This window comes from Mytilus edulis, chromosome 2, assembly GCF_963676685.1.
Source record: "Mytilus edulis chromosome 2, xbMytEdul2.2, whole genome shotgun sequence".
NCBI classification, from domain to species: domain Eukaryota; kingdom Metazoa; phylum Mollusca; class Bivalvia; order Mytilida; family Mytilidae; genus Mytilus; species Mytilus edulis.
This window is the reverse complement of record NC_092345.1, coordinates 107,054,607-107,072,690: the sequence shown is the minus strand read 5'-3', so window position 1 is coordinate 107,072,690 and position 18,084 is coordinate 107,054,607. Positions and strand designations below refer to the sequence as shown.

The following is an 18,084-nucleotide window of genomic DNA, read 5'->3' as shown; positions in this document are numbered from 1 at the left end:
TGTACTTTAGTGTCTCTATCACACTTTAGAGTCCTACACATATACATTGTGTATGTCTGACTGACAGTGATAATATCAGAGCACTTTTTGTACTGCACGTATTCTCAATTATGCTATTTATGTAAATAGGGAAAGATTTCAAACAGGTCTGATAGTCACACAAGGATGAAAGGAGAAGTCACTTTTTCATAGGCAACATCTAATTGACAAAAAATCAATAAACTTGAATGATATCACAATTAATGACATTAATAACCTGTTAATTACTTTCTGATGCAAGTATTGTTTATGTTATTTGACTGTGACATCATTGGAGTGACATTATTTAAGCAACAAAAATCCAATAATTTCCAGATAATTTTGGCAAAATTTATCTCATTGAAACTTTCCCTCTGCTCCACAATAGTTAGGGCATGTAAAAATGGAATAGTTGTTATAGACTTAATTGACCAATACTAATGTTTTTTGGTGTCTGTTTTCTGTTAAATACTATATAGACCCAAACATGTGTTGTGTGGTGGTCGTCTTGTTGTTAAATACTATATAGACCCAAACATGTGTTGTGTGGTGGTCGTCTTGTTGTTAAAATACTATATAGACCCAAACATGTGTTGTGTGGTGGTCGTCTTGTTGTTAAATACTATATAGACCCAAACATGTGTTGTGTGTTGGCCTTCTTGTTGTTAAAAATTATAGAGACCTAAACATGTGTTGAGTGGTGGTCGTCTTGTTGTTAAATACTATATAGACCCAAACATGTGTTGTGTGGTGGTCGTCTTGTTGTTAAATACTATATAGACCCAAACATGTGTTGTGTGGTGGTCGTCTTGTTGTTAAATACTATATAGACCCAAACATGTGTTGTGTGGTGGCCTTCTTGTTGTTAAAAATTATAGAGACCTAAACATGTGTTGAGTGGTGGTCGTCTTGTTGTTAAATACTATATAGACCCAAACATGTGTTGTGTGGTGGTCGTCTTGTTGTTAAATACTATATAGACCCAAACATGTGTTGTGTGGTGGTCGTCTTGTTGTTAAATACTATATAGACCCAAACATGTGTTGTGTGGTGGTCATCTTGTTGTTAAATACTATATAGACCCAAACATGTGTTGTGTGGTGGTCGTCTTGTTGTTAAAGACTATAGAGACCAAAACATGTGTTGTGTGGTGGCCCTCTTGTTGTTAAAGACTATAGAGACCCAAACATGTGTTGAGTGGTGGTCGTCTTGTTGTTAAAGACTTTATAGACCAAAACATGTGTTGTGTGGTGGTCATCTTGTTGTTAAAGACTATATAGGCCCAAACATGTGTTGTGTGGTGGTCGTCTTGTTGTTAAAGACTATATAGACCCAAACATGTGTTGTGTGGTGGTCGTCTTGTTGTTAAATACTATATAGACCCAAACATGTGTTGTGTGGTGGCCTTCTTGTTGTTAAATACTATATAGACCCAAACATGTGTTGTGTGGTGGTCGTCTTGTTGTTAAATACTATATAGACCCAAACATGTGTTGTGTGGTGGCCTTCTTGTTGTTAAATACTATATAGACCCAAACATGTGTTGTGTGGTGGTCGTCTTGTTGTTAAATACTATATAGACCCAAACATGTGTTGTGTGGTGGTCGTCTTGTTGTTAAATACTATAAAGACCCAAACATGTGTTGTGTGGTGGTCGTCTTGTTGTTAAAAATACTATAAAGACCCAAACATGTGTTGTGTGGTGGTCGTCTTGTTGTTTAATACTATATGGACCCAAACATGTGTTGTGTGGTGGTCGTCTTGTTGTTTAATACTATATAGACCCAAACATGTGTTGTGTGGTGGTCGTCTTGTTGTTAAAAATACTATAAAGACCCAAACATGTGTTGTGTGGTGGTCGTCTTGTTGTTAAGTACTATATAGACTCAAACATGTGTTGTGTGGTGGTCGTCTTGTTGTTAAATACTATATAGACCCAAACATGTGTTGTGTGGTGGTCGTCTTGTTGTTAAAAATACTATAAAGACCCAAACATGTGTTGTGTGGTGGTCGTCTTGTTGTTAAAAATACTATAAAGACCCAAACATGTGTTGTGTGGTGGTCGTCTTGTTGTTAAATACTATATAGACCCAAACATGTGTTGAGTGGTGGTCGTCTTGTTGTTTAAGACTATATAGACCCAAACATGTTTTGTGTGGTGGTCGTCTTGTTGTTAAGTACTATATAGACCCAAACATGTGTTGTGTGGTGGCCTTCTTGTTGTTAAATACTATATAGACCCAAACATGTGTTGTGTGGTGGTCGTCTTGTTGTTAAATACTATATAGACCCAAACATGTGTTGAGTGGTGGTCGTCTTGTTGTTAAAGACTATATAGATCCAAACATGTTTTATGTGGTTGTCGTCTTGTTGTTAAGTACTATATAGACCCAAACATGTGTTGTGTGGTGGCCTTCTTGTTGTTAAATACTATATAGACCCAAACATGTGTTGTGTGGTGGTCGTCTTGTTGTTAAATACTATATAGACCCAAACATGTGTTGTGTGGTGGACGTCTTGTTGTTAAAAATACTATAAAGACGCAAACATGTGTTGTGTGGTGGTCGTCTTGTTGTTAAATACTATATAGACCCAAACATGTGTTGAGTGGTGGTAGTCTTGTTGTTAAAGACTATATAGACCCAAACATGTGTTGTGTGGTGGTCGTCTTGTTGTTAAATACTATATAGACCCAAACATGTGTTGTGTGGTGGTCGTCTTGTTGTTAAAAATACTATCAAGACCCAAACATGTGTTGTGTGGTGGTCGTCTTGTTGTTAAATACTATATAGACCTAAACATGTGTTGAGTGGTGGTCGTCTTGTTGTTAAAGACTTTATAGACCCAAACATGTTTTGTGTGGTGGTCGTCTTGTTGTTAAATACTATAGAGACCCAAACATGTGTTGTGTGGTGGTCTTCTCATGTTTAGAAACTTTGAGACCCAAACATGTGTTGTGTGGTGGCCCTCTTGTTGTTAAAACTATAGAGACAAAAACATGTGTTGTGTGGTGGCCCTCTTGTTGTTAAAACTATAGAGACCAAAACATGTGTTGAGTGGTGGTCTTCTTGTTGTTAAATACTATATAGACCCAAACATGTGTTGAGTGGTGGTCGTCTTGTTGTTAAAGACTATATAGACCCAAACATGTTTTGTGTGGTGGTCGTCTTGTTGTTAAAGACTATATAGACCCAAACATGTGTTGAGTGGTGGTCGTCTTGTTGTTAAATACTAAAGAGACCCAAACATGTTTTGTGTGGTGGTCGTCTTGTTGTTAAATACTATATAGACCCAAACATGTGTTGTGTGCTGGCCTTCTTGTTGTTAAATACTATATAGACCCAAACATGTGTTGTGTGGTGGTCGTCTTGTTGTTAAATACTATAGAGACCCAAACATGTGTTGTGTGGTGGTCGTCTTGTTGTTAAAGATTATAGAGACCCAAACATGTGTTGTGTGGTGGCCTTCTTGTTCTTAAATACTATATAGACCCAAACATGTGTTGTGTGGTGGTCGTCTTGTTGTTAAAAATACTATATAGACCCAAACATGTTTTGTGTGGTGGTCGTCTTGTTGTTAAATACTATAGAGACCAAAACATGTGTTGTGTGGTGGCCTTCTTGTTTTTAAATACTATATAGACCCAAACATGTGTTATGTGGTGGTCGTCTTGTTGTTAAATACTATAGAGACCCAAACATGTGTTGTGTGGTGGTCGTCTTGTTGTTAAAGACTATATAGACCCAAACATGTGTTGTGTGGTGGTCGTCTTGTTGTTAAAAATACTATATAGACCAAAACATGTTTTGTGTGGTGGTCGTCTTGTTGTTAAATACTATAGAGACCAAAACATGTGTTGAGTGGTGGCCTTCTTGTTGTTAAATACTATACAGACCCAAACATGTTTTGTGTGGTGGTCGTCTTGTTGTTAAATACTATATAGACCCAAACATGTGTTGTGTGGTGGTCGTCTTTTTGTTAAATACTATATAGACCCAAACATGTTATGTGTGGTGGTCTTCTCATGTTTAGAAACTTTGAGACCCAAACATGTGGTGTGTGGTGGCTGTGTTGTTGTAAAAGACTATATAGACCAAAACATGTGTTGTGTGGTGGCCTTCTTGTTGTTTAAACTATAGAGACCAAAACATGTGTTGTGTGTTGGCCTTCTTGTTGTTTAAACTATAGAGACCAAAACATGTGTTGTGTGTTGGCCTTCTTGTTGTTAAAAATTATAGAGACCAAAACATGTTGTGTGGTGATAGTCTTGTTGTTAAATACTATAGAGACCCAAACATGTGTTGTGTGGTGGTCGTCTTTTTGTTAAATACTTTATAGACCCAAACATGTTATGTGTGGTGGTCTTCTCATGTTTAGAAACTTTGAGACCCAAACATGTGTTGAGTGGTGGCCTTCTTGTTGTAAAAGACTATATAGACCAAAACATGTGTTGTGTGGTGGCCTTCTTGTTGTTTAAACTATAGAGACCAAAACATGTGTTGTGTGTTGGCCTTCTTGTTGTTAAAAATTATAGAGACCAAAACATGTTGTGTGGTGATAGTCTTGTTGTTAAATACTATAGAGACCCAAACATGTGTTGTGTGGTGGTCGTCTTGTTGTTAAATACTATATAGACCCAAACATGTGTTGTGTGGTGGTCGTCTTGTTGTTAAATACTATATAGACCCAAACATGTGTTGTGTGGTGGTCGTCTTGTTGTTAAATACTATATAGACCCAAACATGTGTTGTGTGGTGGTCGTCTTGTTGTTAAATACTATATAGACCCAAACATGTGTTGTGTGGTGGTCGTCTTGTTGTTAAATACTATAGAGACCCAAACATGTGTTGTGTGGTGGTCGTCTTGTTGTTAAATACTATATAGACCCAAACATGTGTTGTGTGGTGGTCGTCTTGTTGTTAAATACTATATAGACCAAAACTTGTGTTGTGTGGTGGTCGTCTTGTTGTTAAATACTATAGAGACCCAAACATATGTTGTGTGGTGGTCGTCTTGTTGTTAAATACTATAGAGACCCAAACATGTGTTGTGTGGTGGTCGTCTTGTTGTTAAATACTATAGAGACCCAAACATGTGTTGTGTGGTGGTCGTCTTGTTGTTAAATACTATATAGACCCAAACATGTGTTGTGTGGTGGCCCTCTTGTTGTTAAAGACTATAGAGACCAAAACATGTGTTGAGAGGGGAGGCTGTCTTGTTGTTAAAAACTATAGAGACCAAAACATGTGTTGAGTGGTGGCTGTCTTGTTCTTAAATACTATGGAGACCAATATTAAAAGTATTGTGTGGTAACCCTCATTTCAATTAAGACTAAAAAGACACATATATGTGTTGTGTGGAGGCCATCTAGATGTAAAATACTATAGAGACTTGTACATGTGTTGTCTTGTGGCCTTCTTCTTGTTAAATATTATAAAGACCCATATATGTGTTTTGTGGTGGCTATCTTGTTGTTAAGACTAAAGAGACCAATACATGTGTAATTTGGTGCCGGTCTTATTAGACTCTCAAGTCAAAAAATGTTCCTGTAAGATGAATGTCTTCTGGCTGTTAGCTTTCTTAATTGCATTGTTTTATTTTTCATAACGGAGCCTTTTATAACAGACTTTACCGTACAAGTTTTTCTCATTCTTGAATGCCTTGCATTTGCTAATAATTGCTTTCATCCACTTCATTTGAACTTCAGTGGATAGTTGTCTCATACAAGCTATCGCTGATCCCCGCTGACCCGGCCACTTGAACTTTTGACTTCAACAACAATCACTTTTCCATTGTGGCGTCAGATATTTTGTTTTATGACATCAAATTTTACGGGAACCTGTTTGATATCCAGTAATGGCGGACAAATAGCGATAAGGTGTATTGGCATTCATACCATAACTCCTTTTTTTTCTAAAATATATCCAAGTAAAGTTTCAATCCTTTGTTATAGTATTTTGTTTGAGAGTCTAGAAATCACTTTACTGGAAAAAAATCCTATATTCAGTTACTATGACCTTGACCTTTGACCTAAAAATTATTTAGAATCAACCTCTTAAAATATTTGACATATGTATCCAAATAAAGTTGTAACCCAATCTTAAGTATTTGAGTTGGAATCTCGAAATGAAAATACTGACTTGTAGAACAATTGATAGGTCAAAACCTACCTATCCCCACCCCCTTGAAGTATAACATATACAAGCCATATGTGCTTTGTCCTTATCTATTAATAATTTCATTACATCTTCTTCAGCCTGTTCTCATTGATATCTGTGCTTCTCTATATAAGTCTTAAACAAGTTTACTTATTTATAGAGAAAATATCAACGAATGCAGTTAATTAAAATAATAAATCTGAGTTCTATTTACAACTTTTATTGGATAAAAGTATGTAAAGGCAATTCCTCAAAACATATATAAATGTATATCAAACACAATCAATTAATATATAATACAATAATTATTTAAATTAAAATCATAGTTATTGCTATCTTTACATATATACAATGAATTGCACTGTGTCCAATGATCTCAAGCAAATTTTTTTTCACAACAAAAAAACAAAACAGAAAAAAATGCATTGTGTATTTCATTTCTACAAAAAAAAATATTTGAGGGCAAAACTATTTCTTTGATAATTTGTAAGGATTATTTTCTCACTCTCAAAAAATATAATTTATAGTTTTGAGAAAATAAATGATGCTAACATTTATACATATTTTTTTTGTATGTAGTCACTAAATTAATGTCATGTTACCCTAGTTACAATATTTGAGGAATCAAATGAATCTATGAAGCAGTCAACATTTAACAAAATAAATACATTCTCTCATATATACATACAAAATAAATAAATGTACAATAATACAATGCTATATTTTCATACTAATGATTCCCTTTATTTCAAAAATAGTGTCAGAGCATTTATCCTACTTCGGATATTATTTAATAAAAAAGATTAAGAAACCATTTGTATGTACAAATATTGTTCACATTCTTTATGTTTCATACACACAATTGATTTATATTTATATATTGGGAAATCCAAATTAATAGGAACATGAAACTTATAGTTTAAATTTCTATGGTTTGTCCAGACAGAAAAAAAAATGGGAATTCCCAGCTAGTAATCTATTTATAATTCTGTTGAAATGTATGTCAAAGTTTAAATCACCTGTTCTGTTTAAGAAAAGGACTATGATAAAAATTATTACAGTCTAAATGAAATGGAAAAGAACAAAGGATCATTAAATATATTTTAACCAATAAAAAAAAATGTTTACAGAATCTAATATTTTCTTCCAACTGCTCTCATTTATTTATAAACATTTATCACAGATCTTGTTTCGTACAGCTCAAGACCAAGAATAAGTAAAAATCCACAACAATAGACGCAACTTCGGATCAATCCAGAAACATGTCAAAGTTTGGGATATTTCCTGGCCCTTCATTCATGGGAACAACCTCTGGTTCGGTTGGAGCCATAATTACATGACCTCGTCCACTCAGGTTCACTGACATGCCACTTGAAGATGAACCACTGCTCTCGAGTTCTTCCCTCATTTTGGTCATCTTAAAAGCTATCTCTCCATTGACTTTATCTTTAAGTTTACGTTTGACCAGCCTTTTCAGTAATGGACGATTCTCTTCATCAATTATCTGTTTCATCTTCTCATCCTTCACGTTATTAGACTGTTCAATGATGACATGCAACTGAAGGTCAATATTCAGATCACGTAAAGGTCGTTGGTGTTCCTCAGTTTCTAAGGAGTTACCGTTTGTATACCTTGGTATGGTGAATGGCTCTGTATTTTTGTATTCTCCTACTTTTCTACCAGTTTTGTCGAGTGTAACGATAACAAGTTTGGGTACTTTAGGTCGTATGTTCTGGTTATTCCTTAGTTTGTTTTCTGTGGATTTGGACTTTCTCCTGATGATCTTTTTAGGTTCCATACTCTTGTGAGAAGCTGATGACAGTTCTGTAATGAGAGAAATGTTGGACTTTATTTATACTGATTACCTTATTTATGACTTAATACTAACTTTTCTATGCTAAACGTGTATAAACCCAAGAACTACCAGAGTTCTGTTATAGGTTTAAAGCTTATTATGGTAAAGCTCATTTTTCAGTTAAAATAAAAGTTGTCAGCATTCTACACATGACCTCTTCTGTGTCAAACATTTAAAATATCTTTCATACAGGATTAAACATAGGACAATTATAATCTGGTTTATCTACAATATACCCGTATGAGTGACAATGTAATATCAATAATGGGAACAGTTTATACAGTGTCTAAACTAATAAATAGATATTGGATAATCAAAAGATAATTCATTGGGACTTCCAATTCATAATGCTGGCCTTTATGCTTTGTGCTTTCAGCCAGAAACAATTCCAGACCATGATTTCAGAAATTCACAAGGAGTTACAAGTCTTATTTAAATTACTAATGACAATTTTTTCAACTGTTACATATTATTATTAACCTTTCATTTGATCCATAGCAGCTTTAGCTGTCCATCTGTCATCAACATTGCCTTTCAGCATGCCAGATAACACAGCTTTCATTTCTTTACCAACATTTGGTGGAATCAGACTTTCAGCAAGGCTGGGATTCTTAGCATTCTGTAAAATAGATGCAATATCTTCATAGGTTATTTATATGCTTTGATATATTTATTGTTGCATTGTATTTTATGAACTTGTGTTTCAAAATTATGTGTTTTTCCCAGACGCCTTGTTTAAGAATAGTATTAACGATACAAAATAATCTGGAAATCTGGAGAAAAAAATTGAATTTCTAGTTTTTTGTAGAAATTTGCCAAAACAAATTTGATTTCTTTTTTATTTGTGATATAGCTGTTATGTATGGCAATAAAAAAAAAGATTAAGAGATTTCACTGTTTACATCAAACCTTACATACCATAATGACAATTTTCATGCTGACAGTATCAGCTTTCTCATAGCCCACCATTGCCTGTACCCCTTTGGTTATATGTTTGATAAGGATATGTCCTCTGACATAAAGAAACAGAATGGACAAAGCCAAGGAATAGATGTCACATTTCTCTGTGATTAGACCACAGGACGTAGTGATCAATCTTTGTCCAGGGAACTGTTTGTTTAAATAAAACTGGTCCATTTCTGGTGCCATGTAAGCAGGAGTCCAACTAAGACAGTCCACTTCCTCTGTGAATAGAGTGGCTCCTCCAAAATCTGCAAGTTTTAATGTTTTGTTTCCTAAAGAATCCTCCATAAGTACTATATTCTCAGCTGTAAAAAAAAGATTAATAATATTTTAAATTAGATGTAATGTTCAAACAAATATTAACCCTAAGATCATATCTATATTCACTTTTAGCTTTATCTGTACTCTAGTGCATCTAAATGATCAATCGAAACAAAATGCTTTTATTAGTGGCGGGTCCAGAAATTTTCATAAGAGGGTCATGTTTCCGTGATTCTCTATAATAATCAACAGAATATTTCCCCCTAAATCTGCCTTCATTATTACATATTATACACACAGAATATTATTACAATGTACTCATGAACTCCAACAAAGTTTATTATGTATGAAATCTTGTCACATCTAAAATTTTTGAGAATGTATGACAGAATTAAAGAGTGTACATATTCCTGTAAAATAACTTACGTTTGACATCAAAATGTCTAATCTGGTTAGAGTGTAAGTAATTCAGGGCTTCCAGGATTTGAAATGTTATGTTCCAGATCTCACTTTCGTCCACCATTTTGGATAAACCATAGTGTAACAGGTTGTCTCCTACAAGCAATATAAAACTAAATAAAAACTTATTCTGTTGTCTTACATCCAACAACAGGTATCTTTTTAAATGGCTTGCTATGAGGCATGGATTTTGTTCATTGTTGAAGTTGTAAGTTGACCTATTGTTGACAACATTATTATTTATAATCAAGGAATAAAAACTCATGATGCATGCCAGAAAAGAGGGGGAGGGAAAGTTTCATTGCAAATGAAATGGATTTATTCACAATATTGAATTATATAATAATAGCCATTTTTTTCAAGTTCAGACTGTGAGACGGCAACTGGAAGAAATCATCTCAATAACACTGAATTAAATTCAGTATATAATTTACAACTGTCAGTAAATCTAAATCTATATGGTGACTTAACTTATCATTTTTGGTGACCATTTGTTAATAAAATGCTCATTTTTGGTGACCATTTGTTAATAAAATGCTATCTATCTGATATTAACCTTACATCAGAATTTATAATCATATGTGTTATAAAGCTTACATCATACAGTGACTTCACATTATATTCCAACTTATTAATCAGTTAATTTACCTGCATAATCCATAATGATCTGAGGGGTTCCATTCCTCACTATCAAACCATGTGACTTAACAATGAACTCATGGCTCATACAGTTGGTAAACATCACTTCATTGGCTCTGAAATCTCTGGAGATCTGAAACAAAGATAGAACCATGAGACTAGTATGAGGGATGTGCCCATGGGACACAGATGATGCCACCGCTTGCATATAACATATTTAGGAACATAACTCAAGTACAGTAAAAATGAAGCTACCCAAGTTTGTACTTGATTTGTGTTTTGTGGTAACAATGAGCATTGGCTAACAGATTCATAACATTGGTTCAAACAAACTTAAGTTAGAGAATAGAAACCAAAAAAAACCAGCATTGTTTTTATTTGTAAAGCAGCATAATTCTAGAACAGTATAAGTGACATCATCCAAACTCATAACTTGATCTTTGATTTGTGGTAATAAGCATTATGTATGGTTGAGGCATACAATAGTTAAAGAACAGAGACCAATTTCAGGACCCATACATCCAGAGGGACAAGGTAAAACTTGATGCCATCTACACTAAAGCATATCAATTGTCACCTCAATAAAATATCAAAAAACTTTTTTTGTTATAAATCTTAAATAACCTTATCCCTTTTTAAGCATTGTTATTTACTATTGAGATATGACATCCGACACAATGATATAACTTACTGTTTTAGTGACAAACTCTACATTATTATAATTACAGAGTTCCACTGTACCATTGCCCCCTCGTCCAAGGATCTTCTGCTTTTTCACTGAACATTTGGGATTCCACAGGAAGTCATATTTCTGAAATATAAATAATATATCACTGAATTAAAACGGTAAGAAATGAGTCAAAAATAAAAGTGACTTTACTTTTCACAACCTTACCGACAATGACTCCGACTGATAATAACACATTCAACTGATGCATAAAATTAAATAAATTGATCATATATATTGTTTACATTTTTCTTGACCAACTGTCTGTAGTAGAAATGATTAATTGATTGTTGGTGTTTTAATGCCACTTTTAAGAGCCACTTTTGGGATTTTGTGCTGCCAGTTTTTATTGGTGTAGGAAGACGGAGTGCCTGACAATCCTAGTCGATTAAGATTAGAGTCAAGTTCAGCCACACCAGTGGGGTTCCAACTCACAACCTCAGTGTTGACTTGCTAGTGATTACAGTAATAGAACTACATAAGACCACTTGGCCACAGAGGCCCATTTTTAGTAGAAATGATTGTAGTTCTAACACATAAGTATTTTGTAATAATTACCGGGTTTGTAATGACACCATGAGTGCCAGTCTTCAGGCTGACCACATCTTTAGCCAACATTTCCAAGGCATTTTTGTCACCATGTATGATATGTCTGAAACAGAAAAAAAGAAGGCTTTAACATACAACTTGTCAATCATTAAGGCAAAAGTATGTGTGGAGATAATTGTAAGTTGTATTACATTGTATGTGTAGAGATAATTGTAACAGTTGTAATACATTCATTTTTTTTGGATCTATTTATGTTGACTCATAGCATTATTATGTGACTGGTGAACACAGGTCTGTTGTTGAAGACTATATATAGCCTTAGACCTTTTTAACATTTTTTTTCATTGGGTTGCTGTCTATTTGTTGCATTATAATTCCCCCCACAACCTTTTCAGAAAAGGTGGAACTTGTTCTAAGTTTTTCCTAAGACACCGGCCTCCATTACTACACATACTCACATAGCACAGCCTACAAAATGTATACACACTGACATATAGTTCCCTATAATTATTTATAATTCTCATGTCTGTGTACATATGCACTTAAAAACTGTGAAAAATCTGTACATATTTTTGGAGCAGATCATTCAGGGTCTTTGAGGTGTGTTGATGTGCATGCTATTTTTTCATTTTGATCATGTTTATCAGAATTATACAATTCCAGTATAATAGAAAACTATCATGATCACCACACAATCAGAGACAAGGTTGGGGCCTTCATTTTTATTAAATCATTCATAAGGAAAAATTGCTGGTTTCCTAGTGAGCCATAAGTTAAATATATATGCTGTAAATCACCTGGGAATATGAAAGGAAACTAACTTAATCTGCATAAGTGCATAAAAACAATATAAAATGTGTGATCAATTTGTATGTATAACTACTAAGAGAAGAGTGTGTACTGCTGACTACCAGTGTAAGCTAATGTTTGTGTGATGTGGATGTATAATTACTAAGAGTACAGAGTTATCTAACCTACCCTTGTGTGTACTGCTGACAAGCCGTGGTCACCTCCCTTACAGGGACATTGTTTTGTGACACAACTGTCTCCTCCCTGTATTCAATACCACACTCATTCAACAACTGGTACAATCCACCACCATACTGTGGAGGAGTATTAACTGGCACTGCTGTATAGATAGGCTTCACATAGTTATCTTTATCCTCTGGTTCAATCTCATTACAGCTCAAATTTTTACTTGTTTTAAGACCAACAACTTCTTGTGGCCCTACAGATTGGACTAGCTGGTCTGAAGGTTGGTGGTTACTGCTTGGCGTCTCTAATACAGGATCTCTTGGGGCCAAATATTTTGAAGACATTTGATCTGAAAATATTAAATCATATTTTGAACACTTGTTGATTAAATATATATTATATTTAAAAAACAAACCAAATTAGCCATACCTACTAAAGTTAGCGTTCTGTAGTAGTGAGCACATTGCGTTCATGATTATGTGCCATGTTTTATTTCCTTGCTTATGTTTAAGTTAGGAGTCATAATGATGGTAGCTGACCTATGCAGGTATGTGCAACTATAATCTAACCACAATTTGTACCAAGTCAGACTACCCTGATTGTAATTTTATTCCTGGGTATCATCTTTCTTGATTTGAGAAAAAAGTTACATATTCATGGGTTCTTGAATTGATGGATTTTGGTTCTAATAAATAGAGTGAAGAATTAATTTGAAGCCATCCATAAACTAACATGTTTGAAAATATAAACAATTATGTTGATTTACATTGATTTCCATATTGTTTGTCTTCCATTACATTTATACTCACAACTTTCATCAAATTTTAAATTAAATAATTGCTTTCTTAAATAAGCTGGTTCATCTTTACTTAAAAATTGTTGTGAATATTTTTGGCAAAGTAAACTTTTGAATTGTTGTATTCACATGTAACTAGCAGTGATGATACTAATTAACAGTAAATTTATAAACCTGAGATCAAATGATCAACAGGATCATTAGAGGTGTAAAGTGGGACTCAAAGAATCAACTAAGATCTGTGTATAAGGCACCTTGTCTTGAGCAGAGCTGGAACTCTTAACCTCAGTGTTGACAGGCTAGCAATCACTGCAGGTTAATTACTGATACAAGCAGCCATGCATATATGATTATAAGCCCTATATCTATATCTATATCATTTGGCAACAAAACTTCCAGAAACAGCTGATGAAATGTTTAAAAAGGCATTTAGGTATACCTGAACCATTTTTTTTTCTTAATTAACATGATTAAATAACAATTTAAAACATTTCTTACCTTGTTTACCTAGTTTAAACTGACCAATCTCCACTAACTTTGATGCATTCAATTGCAATAACCCGTTTAAATTACTTGACAGAAGAAAATCTGTGCTACTTGGTAATTGGAGGAAACGATCTTTGTTAATCTCCACATTCTTCAGAATGTTCTCACTGTGTATAGCTGTCATGTTTAGGTTTACATCCATTGGATGATCTGGCAAAACTGTTGTCATTGTGTACTAAAATAGAAGTAAATAACTGTAAACATAAGAACTAATAAACTTTGTATTTTACCAATGTAAAAAAACATGAAAAGTATGATAAAGGAAGTTATCAAAGCTTCAAATTTCTATACATCATTTATTTCCTGGTGTTTTGGGGCGTTTCATCTCCAGGAAATAATTACATCACTTTGTTTACCACACATAGGTTTTATTTATGAACGTGTTAATAATAAATTCCTTAAAAAGGAGGTTTCTTGATGGTGCCTAAGCCTGGAACCGTTCGGACAGAAAAACTTTAAATAACAGAATGATACAATGTAATTTTTTTGTTTGGGATTTGTCTTCTGTTAAATTAAATAACCATATATATTTGCCCCTCATACTTAACTCTTCCAATGCTGTGGTGTTGAACACCAAACCCTTGCTACTGTATAGCAGGCATTATTGCATATTTGTTTGTAAAATTATGCTCCTTTCACTAACATTTATTTTTGATACAAGTCCTTATGGATTGCACATTTAAGTACATGTATCCTTACGATTTGTACAATATTACAAACGACTTAAAATATGTTGCATGTTATTACGTTTATTTACATTATAACAAGTATTAATGATGATTAACATTAATCTACAGTAAAACTTCCACACTTTGTAAAGGCCCAAATAACCATGGTAACTGCGAGCAACTTATAGACATTTTACAAGCTTTTATTAAGTTAATGGATTATTATGAATAATACAAAACGTTTTTATTAATCAAGGCTTGTTGGTGAAGAATTACGTATGTTTTGTTACATGAATTTACCAGACCTTACATTTATGGCCCAATCAGCAAATCTTTGAATCCATACTTAATTTTTGCTTGGTCAGTTCGTTCCAACTTATTCAAGAACAGTATTAAACAATATTAACCATTTAAATAGCCTTATTATTTTAATTTTTAATGCTGTACTTATAAAAAATTAATATAAATACGTATCTAAAAAAATACTATGGTTTATTGATTGGGAAGAACGATATATTGGGCATGTTATATATTGATAATTATTAATTATTAAGGTAAGTATTTCATGACAAATGTAATATTTGAAATATGAATAAAGTGACTAACTAATGATATTTTCAAAGAAATAGTTATCATTATAATTGATTATTGTATTTCAATGATGTGCGCATAACAGTTGTTAATGCATTCATCAAAAGAATAATATCGTACTTATCTTGGATCATAAACGCTTGTCAATAAAAATTGAAGGCTGACATACCACATTTGCTATTTTTTTCTTACGTGCATCGTTACTACTCATTAGCACTGGTTGTGTATTTTTTACAATATAAAAATGTACTCTGTGTCCTAACATACGAAACCAAAAAAAAAGTAAGCAGCCACAAACAGATCACAGTCCAAGATGATGGAACTTTGGGACAGCTATAGAAGACAGCAAATTACAGTTACCAAGCTGATGACATCTGTTGCACTTATCATTGTGCCATTCGTTGACCAGCAAAATGAAATATGTGAAATACTGAAAGACTATTGAATAATTATCTATGAACTGTTAGGATGAACATATGTTATTGAAAAATTATCTTTTATATGAAATATACAGAAAAAATGGACAAGGAATTGCCGATTTTTGCCGTGCACTGAAGGTTGATTTACACAAATACAGTGATATACGGAAATATACATTATAAAAAAATTAGAACAAATTGTTAAGTCTGATTTAATAATGAACTTAATCAGGTGGAACACATTGTTAAGTCTGATTAATAATGAAATAAATCAGTTGGAACGAATTGACAATTAACTTGGTACGAATTGTCCAAATCTGGAACGAACAGGCTTGGAACGAATCGGACTTGGAAGGAATTGACTAGCTTTCGTCTGTACACAGAGTAGTTTTTGAGGTGAAAATACGGCCATATTTGTCCATTTGTTATGATGAACCTTAAATTTGTATCTGTATGAGTACGTTTTCGATACCAATACTGGCTTTGATACAACGGTATGAGAGAGCGCCGCCGACTTATTGACGGGGCGTGAGAGCAGATTTAAAGCTCTCTACGCTTGATGCACTACAGTGTCGTCCAGCTGGTTCCACGCGATTACTGTCTTTACAAAAAATGAATTTGAATATTGTGGTGTTTTGCTTTGTGGAATGTCAAAACACTTAGAATTGTTCTTTACTTGTTTTTCCACAATATTGGTTGCTTGGAATCCTTCAAATTTCTTGGCTGTTATATTTCTCTTGGAAAGTGATTTTTTGAGAAATTCGTCTGGGTGTATAGCCGGAATTAGCCCCTCAACCACTTTGTACATAAATATTAACTTCTGGCTTGTTCGTCTTGACTGGAGGTCTTGTAGGTCCAGTTGTGCAAGCATGTTTGAGACACATCCGTCCTCTCTTGACTTGTAGTCTCTAGTGATGAATCTTGCTGCTATGCGTTGTATCCGTTCAAGCTTATTCATGTTGGTGACTGTGTAGGGGTCCCATACTATGGCTCCATATTCCATCGTTGATCTGACAATCGAGATGTAAGCTGTTTTTTTACAATCTTGTGAACAGTATTTCAAATTTCTTCTTAGAAAGCCTAGTGTAGAGTTAGCTTTCTTGGCCACGTTTGATATGTGGGTGGTCCATATATATGGAAGTTTTTAACGACCTTGACTGGCTACACAGCCCTCGCACGGTCGGCACGGTGCCCGAAGGCGATTGATGAGCGTTTGAATAATTTCTGCCGTGGGTCAGGAACAGGTAGTAAGGACGCCGAATAGAGGTTGCCATCTTGGTTTCGGTGAGTTGATTTTGGATTTTACTTCTTCACAACGGCTGCTTTCAGGGCCAGTTTAGTCAGCATGGCAGCCCGCTAACCTTGATGAGTGAGTACTGGTAGATGAATGGTGGATGTAGTTCTAAAGATGACAGGAAGCGTTATCAGGACCAAAGCCGTGAGGCAGTGAAATGAAGGTCGTATCACCCCACACCTAGGATACAGCCCTCGGACGTTAATCAGCATAACACTTCCCATGATACAATGGTTTTGGAGTGCATGTTAACGCGGGTACGCCAACTACTACGTCTATCTGTACGGCATGAATTGGTTTCTGTCATCTTAAGTAGTATGTCGTTGTTCATCTAACTGTAAACCCTCATCGAAGATAGCGGGTAAAGGAAAGCTGGCCCAGCACGTCCGTTCAGCTGTAATGACTGAGACGTGACTGAATTGTGGGTGGTCCATTTAAGGTCTTCTGAGATTTGTAGGCCTAGGTACGGGTTGTGCTGGACTTGTTGTAATATGTGTCCATTAAACTTTTAACTTAAGCTGTAGAATTTATGGCTCTTGTTTTTGATGCTTATCATTTTTAAATGATAACAACTTTTCAGTTATTTTGAAGATTTTTTTTTATATTTGGCAACCTTTGAGATAGTTAACTCATAAAGGCGTCAAAGAAAAAAAAATATAATAGCCTTTCAAGATGTCATAATTATTTGGACTAAAAAAAAAGCCGTCAGAAAACGTCAGAACTATTTTGAAGTTGTATTTTATCATTGGTCTCTCTGTTGTCATTTTTTTACGATACATTAGATTGATATACTAGATAACGATACTTCTTATTACTGTTTTCATCAACTGAACAATTAGTGTTTTCTTACGCCTTACTTTAATTTTCTACCAGGAAGCAATATGGATATTCTGTTGAAGACAAAATGGCCGGTTCGTTGTCACGTGATATAATAGGGGCACCTGCAGGGTGTCGATACTGAGTCTACATTTAAGAAACTGTCTTTTTAATTTATTCATTCATTGGTACCTGTCCTTAATATATATATAGGGTCAGAAACAATAATTTGTATTGGATTTGCATGAAATATAATGAATTATTGTGAAAAATTCAAAGCAACGATCAGAGTGCCCCCTTTTTTATGGAAAAAACTGTTAGACTACTACGGACTACTACTATAACTGTTA

The 18,084-nt window shown here is 34.3% G+C and overlaps 1 protein-coding gene across 4 annotated transcripts; it reads right to left on the bottom strand.

Annotated features, from left to right (window-relative positions):
* Window positions 1-6,380: 6,380 nt before the first annotated feature.
* On the bottom strand, window positions 6,381-17,849 carry LOC139513863 (calcium/calmodulin-dependent protein kinase type II delta chain-like). Of its 4 annotated transcripts, none has more exons than XM_071302755.1 (10): window positions 17,696-17,849; window positions 13,899-14,121; window positions 12,608-12,953; window positions 11,639-11,732; window positions 11,045-11,164; window positions 10,363-10,486; window positions 9,682-9,810; window positions 8,950-9,299; window positions 8,512-8,650; window positions 6,381-8,000 (listed from the first exon to the last, which is right to left on the bottom strand). In XM_071302755.1, exons 2-10 carry the CDS (start codon window positions 14,113-14,115, stop codon window positions 7,426-7,428), a joined length of 2,094 nt encoding a protein of 697 aa, XP_071158856.1. In that variant the 5' UTR covers window positions 14,116-14,121; window positions 17,696-17,849; the 3' UTR covers window positions 6,381-7,425. The 4 variants fall into 4 exon arrangements, with proteins under 4 accessions (XP_071158856.1, XP_071158855.1, XP_071158858.1 ...); XM_071302754.1 differs by having other exon boundaries at window positions 17,776-17,849; XM_071302757.1 differs by having other exon boundaries at window positions 13,899-14,140; window positions 17,711-17,841.
* Between the last annotated feature and the right edge of the window lie 235 nt (window positions 17,850-18,084).